This window comes from Barbus barbus (genome assembly GCF_936440315.1).
Source record: "Barbus barbus genome assembly, chromosome: 35".
Lineage (NCBI taxonomy): Eukaryota > Metazoa > Chordata > Actinopteri > Cypriniformes > Cyprinidae > Barbus > Barbus barbus.
This window is the reverse complement of record NC_136763.1, coordinates 16,008,046-16,015,836: the sequence shown is the minus strand read 5'-3', so window position 1 is coordinate 16,015,836 and position 7,791 is coordinate 16,008,046. Positions and strand designations below refer to the sequence as shown.

General features: G+C 35.8%; 1 protein-coding gene across 2 annotated transcripts in view; it reads right to left on the bottom strand.

The window, feature by feature from the left end:
- Nucleotides 1-5,002: 5,002 nt before the first annotated feature.
- LOC306855241 (FYVE, RhoGEF and PH domain-containing protein 5-like) overlaps nucleotides 5,003-7,791 on the bottom strand; it is a 43,998-nt gene continuing 41,209 nt past the window's right edge. Inside the window, exons 18-21 of one of the 2 annotated variants that reach the window (XM_079393780.1) lie at nucleotides 7,565-7,701; nucleotides 7,381-7,482; nucleotides 6,343-6,497; nucleotides 5,003-6,254 (exon numbers count right to left, since the gene is read on the bottom strand). In XM_079393780.1, coding sequence (XP_079249906.1) covers nucleotides 6,218-6,254; nucleotides 6,343-6,497; nucleotides 7,381-7,482; nucleotides 7,565-7,701 — 431 coding nt within the window. In that variant the 3' untranslated portion in view covers nucleotides 5,003-6,217. Of the gene's footprint in view, nucleotides 6,255-6,342; nucleotides 6,498-7,353; nucleotides 7,483-7,564; nucleotides 7,702-7,791 lie in introns of both variants that reach the window. The other variant, XM_079393779.1, reaches the window with a different exon arrangement.

The following is a 7,791-nucleotide window of genomic DNA, read 5'->3' as shown; positions in this document are numbered from 1 at the left end:
AAATTAATTATGTTATCATTTCCTCACCCTCCCAAACCTGAGTTTCTTCCTTCTGTTCGGTTGAGCACAATAGAAGATATTTTGAAGAATGGTGGTAGCCAAACAGTTGACAGTAGCTAAACAAAGGAAGTGTTTGGTTATTCTTCAAAATGTCTTATTTTGTGTTCAACAGAAGAAAGAAACTCATAGAGGTTTGAAACAACTTGGTGAACTATCCCTTTAATCAATCAATCAATCAATCAATCAATCAATCAATCAATCAATCAATCAATCAATCTATCTATCTATCTATCTATCTATCTATCTATCTATCTATCATCTATCTATCTATCTATCTATCTATCTATCAATCTATCTATCTATCTATCTATCTATCTATCTATCTATCTATCTATTTATCCTAATGTCTCAGGCTTTGAGTTCATAATGTCTTTGAGAGATATAGAAACTCTGATATGGTTAAAGATTTATCAGATGTGCCCAATCGAGGTCATAATTTTCTATTGGAAAACACATGTATGTTTCTCATTTAACTGCCCTATAGGACTGGTTTATGAATAACCATTGTTGGTAGTTGACCTGATGCTTTCCTTTCCTGAAGGCAGGAGAATCCTGAAGGAAACCTTATCTTTGGGAACTCCATTTAGTCCCGCCCTGCATCAACACAAGGAATGGGCACGGACAAAACCTTTATCACATTCACACAAATTACACACACACATGCATACACGCGCACAAAGCTGTGAGTTTCAGTGTTTCAGTGTTATTATTCCCAATGACTGTCTGTTTAACCCAATCTAACATTTTATGTGTAACAAATTAAGGTGTGTAAACTGCAATCCAACGGATATCATTATTATAGAGAGTTCAGAGGAATAGTGAGGACTCATTTCGTTGGTTTATGATGTGTGGTTTCACTTCTCTCCTGTTTAGAACTGCTTCTTACCAGTTTTTCCTTTCTTCTCCTTTACTGTTTCTCTTTCCTCCTTATTTTTCTCTCCTCTTGCTTTCTGTCTTATCTCACCTCTTTTAATACAATTTATCAGTCTTGCCTCACTTCTCTTTTACTATTACTTCCCTCTTCTTTCCTTCTATCTTTAAACCCAAGTCTGTAATGAGTTTTAAATACGTTTGAGAACAACTTAATTTTCTAGCAATCTATTGTAGGTTTAGCAAAAAAAAAAAAAAAGTGGTATTTCTTCCTCACTGATCTGAAATCTCAGAAGGACTGGATATTAATATAAAGTAGCAAAATAATACAAAATACCAAAATTGCTTATCGCACAAAAGTAAACAAAAATGCCCTTAAAAGGAATGATTCACTGAAAATTTAAAATTGGCTAAAATTCCAAGATGTTGATGTGTTTGTTTCTTCATTGAAACAGATTTGGAGAAATTGCTCACCCATGGATCCTCTGTCTATCCCCTGTTGCCATCTCACATCAAACCCCACCAGCATATTTGTTTAGACTGTTTTTGCTTGTAAATGGTGCTTAATCTGTTTGATCATATTTCTCTCCTTATTTAAAGATATCAAATTTTTCACTGGAGAAAGCAATATAATGGATTGAGGAATAGCATTTTAGCCAGAATGTTAAAAATGTCTTGATGGATTTGTTTCTTACAAACATGCAGCTTTTCACTTCACAAGACATTAATTGATGGACTGGAGTCGTGTGTGTTATATGGGGATTATCATGATATTTGAACCATCAGCTGTTTGAACTCTTGTTCTGACCGCACACACTACAGAGGATCTGTTGGCGAGCAAGTAATGAATTTCTCCAAATCTGTTCTGATCAAGAAACAAACTCATCTATGTATTTTACTGATCTTTAAATGTCTCCATCATAACAGACATTAACAGGAAAGACGCTAATAGCTATGACTTTCCTGACTTTCCTGCTTAAACTAATAGGCTCTTGGTGGGCTCACTCTCACTGTGCCAGTGAGGCTGATCACTGGGCAGAGGAATGATTGACCAAGGGTGAGTCAGAGCCAGTTTCCCCACAGAGCAAGCAGTCTGTGAGTAAGGACAGGAACCCAGTAGGGAGGAAAGAGGAAACCCCCAAAAAAGAACAATTCGTAATCGACTGCTATCTATTCCTCACTCTGTTTCTGTCCCTTCTGATATTTTTCTGGTATAAAACTGGCACTGAAGAAACAGTATATGTTGAAACACAAACATAACTAAAAACTTAAAAATGAAGCTGTGTGATTCCATGCCAGAATTAATGTCCAAGTGATTCCGAGGCATTCCGACCACCACTGTATTTTAATAACTGGTACAAAATAAACTGTATTTTGTACTCTGTTGTTCTGTTGTTCTCCGCTTAAAGAGAAGACAGGAATGTTAATGTCTAGGCAGTGTTCTCCAAAAGAAAGCTTGATAATGGCGGTGACCTCATGGATACAGTGATAGCGCTCTGGACCTCTGCCCTCCCACTGGAGATAATACCTCATATTCATCATGAGTGAGGGTGATGGAAAATCAGGAAATAAAGAGCAAAGGTACTAATATCCTGGAATACATTAACCTGGTTGAGGAGAGCAGTGCTAACAGAAGACTACCTCTGTTTGTTTGTTTGTTTGTTTGTTTGTAAAGAAAAGATGCTCATTTACCATTCAAATGCATGCATTTCGAACAGGCAAATGGAAAAAGTACTCCAAACTCTGAAGTTCTGTAACTTTTGTCAGTAATGGAAGTGAAGCTCATTCATGAAACCACAAAAGCCAGATACTGCTGAGCACAAGCTTATGCTTCCCAAGCCCTAATGGATCTTGTGTTTTTTATGCCTTTAGGTCTTGAGGAACAGAGGAACACCTGTGTGTGGTCAACATTTGTTTCAGTTTGAGGTTCATCTTTCTCCAAATCAGCCTCTCAGAATTACTGTAGAACTTAAATATGACCACTTTATATCACGGCTCAATGAAATGTATAGTTATGTGTTCCACAAACTGATATATCAAATATAAACTCTTTAAAAATATCAAAATATACATATATAAAAATCACCCGTAATCGTGCTTTTTGTTCACGCATGATTGCTTACTCTAACTGCTTTTAAACAAAGATTAAATCAACGAGAAAAAAAATATTGTGAAATGCACATTTTAGACAATATTTTCAGTTATTTGCATATTTTTGCTGGTGAAGTGAAACAGCATTACTGATATTTTTAGCTTCAATTTTTATCAGCTGTTTGAACTCTGAATCTGACAGCACCCATTCACTGCAGAGGATCCATTGGTGAGCAAGTGATCTAAATTTCTCCAAATCTGTTCCAATGAAGAAACATATCTACATCTTGGATGGCCTGAGGGTGAGGAAATTGTCAGAAAAATTTTTAACTGTTCCTTTAAATGAGGCAAAGGCAGTCAGTCTAGTTTAATGATCATAGTACAGACACTTCAAGAGAGGAAGTGGAGTCATAAAGGCACCTTGTTCTCTGTATGTCTGAACTTGGTTATGAGCTCGCTCTTCATCCACCTGTACACCTACTTCACCAAAACTGACACGCTAACAAAAATACAGTCCCCAATCTAATAAAATTACATTTTAAGCAATTAAATGCTTCGACTTTATCAATTACTCTTTCATTAGTGGGTCAGGGGCACTCAAGGGAGTGTGGCAACTAGAACAGTCTCATTTCTATCTCACTTTCCTTCTTTAACATCCTTTTTCTCTTTCTTGCCATATTGCCACACTATTGTCATATTCCATGGATCCTCTTTTTTAGTCTTCCTTCCTGTCCTTTGCTTTCTACTTTCTTTTATATCCATTGTGTCCCATCTTGATGACCTAAAGCTCAGTCTAATATGAAGTCTACTTTAGTCTTGACAGCAGACTAAAAGCTATTAGTGAAATGTATGCTGATCTGACATCAGCATTGTGCTTTTTTTCCTCAAGTGAATAGGCTTTGTATTTAAGTTTGGAAAACTGATCCCAGATCAGTGTCAAAATAACAGATTTCAGGGGACCTACAATAGCACAGTGGACCTCAGCATCATTAATATTTCAAAGGATGAAAAGAAATAGGGCGAAATGTTTTGTGCTGCCTCTTTTTTTTCTATCATATCAATTATTTAGGCATTCTGCTGCTTAATCAACCTCTCTTTGGCTGTTGGCCAAAGTGCCACAGACCACTTTAATAAAGCGAATTATCTTAACCTAGTTATATATCGCATTACTAGGCTGCAGTTTGATAATAGAGGTCACACTCGGGCAGATTATTGAGATAATGGTGAGAGGGATACACATTTGACTCGAATAACGACCGCGTGTCATCACAGTTAGCTGTTTTTGCTAGGTTTGAAGGCCCGTTTACAATAAAGAAAATAAAATATTGTAATGAAATACGCTTAATTATTAAACAAATATGCTAAATACAGTAGGCTAATGGGGGGAAATAAACAGCATCGAAATCTGACCAATTATTTCTATTACTAGCAATTATTTAACCACTGCATAATAATCACTGACTAGAAGCGTGACTTGCTGCTCCCTGTTTAAGTGTGTGTCGCCCCCTAGAGATCCTTGAAAAGTCTTTTTATACTCTATATATGTATTGTAGGCTATAAATAATATAGGCTTACTGATCTCCTTCTAAAACAGAAACATTCTGTCTATCATAATACCAAATATCTAAACATGTGAAGCCAAACAATCGTATAATCAGTCATTTCTTATGAAACTGCTGCTTTAATGAAATAACTTTAACTGTGAAATGAAACCAAAATGTATTTTTCTTACCTTTAAAATGCAGGTTCTAGGAAATATCAGATACAAATAACTGAGAATGAATACTGGCACTTTTTTAGTTTTACAGAACACATTTTTAAAATGTAACATTGAAAGACAAATAAAAAACAAACATGATGTAAAAAGAAAAATGAGTCCTACTTGAAAATATTTTGAAAATACTGAACAGAAAAATGCAGTTTGATTGTTTATGGCATTTATGATCTTAATTTTTTTTTTTTATTATTTAAAAATGTTTTTGGGGAATAACATGGCTTTAGATGATTGCCTAAATAAAAAAAACTGCTTAAGGCTGATACTGTACAAAAAGCTCATGACACTTCACAAAATTTAATGAAAGATTCAACCGACACACAAGTTCACAACATTTGCATACTGATTTACATCAAGGTTTTACCAAATGTGGCCTTCATATGTATGCACCGTGGTGCATACAACCATCCTTACATAAAATGACCATAGCAACCATTGTTTCTGACCATATACCATAGTTATTAATATTGATGTAATTATACCAAATACATATAGGCTCATATTTAAAATAGATTTTTTTCTCCTGTTATGTTTTTGATGTCGGTGGTGGTGACTAATATCAAATTAGCACAGCTTCACTGTAGTAGCAATAACTGTAGCGGTATTCTAGCGAAAACAATGGTTGGCATGGTGATGTTTATACGGAAAAAAGTCAAATTGGGGACCACGGTAAAATAACTACCAAATGTGCAGAGAAAAATGAATCACAGCAGATGATAGCAATATCTTAATACAGCTGCAAATTAAATATATTACACTGAAATGTAAAATGTACAGCTTGCTTCATTTAGGCTATACAATTCTGTATCAAATCCAAATGTAAATATATATATATCACATGATGTCATTTGTATATAAAACATGGACGTTTTATATCTGAGGTGGTAGGATACGCCATGCTAAACATTTAGCTGTTAAATGAAATGAACGATATATTGTCTATAACAAGCGTGTTTTGGCTTATCATATTCTTCCAAACTATAACAAATGCTTTAATTTATTTTTAAATTTACATGAATGTATAAAATGACAGCACTGAATTTAGAAAGGCAGTTACAATAAAAAAAAAAAAGAACATTCTCCTTTATTGGACACAGACGAGTAGTTTCAGAGCAATCATGCACAACACCTGAGCTTCACTAAACTGCACTGTTTACATATGGCACTTTTTTAATGAGTCTGTGAAGTAGGTGAGGCATGAGACTCGTCCTGGGACAGCACAAACACCGAGCGTGACATGCCTTGTGTGAATCTGTCCATAAATTCAGCAGCCAAAACGAAGATGAAGGTATTAATGGTGTGATTCTGCTGGTTTCTCAGGCACAGGTGACTCTGATGTCATAGGTTTAAGCCCATAATTGGTTCAGCTGTCTGGGGAATCCTGCCCAGAGTCCTGTTGTCGTCTGGGCAGATAGCTGGATACTATAACACTGTGGCCTCTTCCATTGCATTTACCCACCTGCAAAATAACAGTTAATGTCTTTCTCATAATTCTGAGGATGTCAAATTGGAATGATCAAGTGCAGGAAGACTCTTGTGTGTTATACCTGCGGGCGGTATGCTGGTCGTCTGCTCTGAAAGTGTAATACAGTGTTTTTTTATGGTACAGCTGGAAAACGCTGTCTTTGTCTTCCCCTTCTGATCGATTCGACAGCTTCACAGTAAAGCCCTGCAGAGGAAGACTTTCAGATGCCACTTTATCCTGCAGACATAGGAAACAGAGAGAGAGGTTAAATGTGTGCAGGGTTTGTGCTTTATTCTGGTGATAAAAAAGTATTTTCATTATTTCAGTATGATCATTTAGCATATTTCAGCACCTGACCAAAAAAGACAGCATAGTTTAGCAGTTCAGATAATGTGACATAAAAGTGAGATTTATTAAATGACAATTTAATTGTTTCATTCTGTAATTTATCTGTAATTCAGTAATTTGGGGTCAGAAGGATCTAATTATTTAATTTGTTATAATTATTTTATTAATATTTAATATTAACCAGCACAGTTTTCAACATTAACAATAATCAGACCACAAATCCACATATTGCAATTCTGAAGGATCTGAAGGATCATGAGTTCTGAAGACTGAAGAAATGATGCTGAAAATTCAGCTTTGCCCTGACAGAGAAATTACATTTCAATGAAGTAAAATATAATAATATTACTGTTTTTACTGTATGTTTGAACAAATAAATGCAGCCTTGGTGAGACTTCTTTCAAAAACTTTTAAAACCTTACAGACCCCAAACATTTAAGTAAAACGAGTAAAAAAAAAAAATGTATTGCCATGTTTACAAATTATTAACATTGACAGTCCTAGTTGTATTTCATCAGTCACCAAAAGTGGTTTATTCGTTAAGCTATTGTATAAGCTGTTGATTTAGTAATGATGTGAGGAACCAGAGGCTGATATTGTATCAAAATCTAAATTTTGGTGTTGATCCAACACATTAAATGTAGTCTGTGCAGGTTATAATGTGCGTATGTATGCATGAGTATTTGTTTGTGTTTGCACATAATGTAGTGTCTGTGTTGGTGTGGGAGACTCTGGGTCCCCTCACCTCTCGTGCTTTAAAGGTGTAGAGCACCTTGTCTTTGAGCAGAAACCACAGCCTCTTCCACTTCCTTTTGCTCTTTTTGCGTCTTTGCAGACTGCCACTCATAGTGGATCCCTCTGCACCCCCAGATACCTGCACACACCAATACTTTTTAACTCTGAGTATAAAAATACCTCATTAATTCAGTTGTGAATGTGAGCGTTTGTGTGTGTACCTGTGTGAGAGGTGAGTTGCTCTTTCTGTTCCTCCACAGGCTGGGTGGCTGTAGGCTCTGGAAAACAGCAGAGAGAGGCCTGCTGGCCCTGTTTGTGCGGGGACTGGCGTTCCCACATGATCCTGGAATATTACCACCTACAAACACATCATACACTGACATTAACTATACAGTTATTGTGATAATTTAAATACTTAGAATGGAAACATCTTATTTTGTTTAAACAA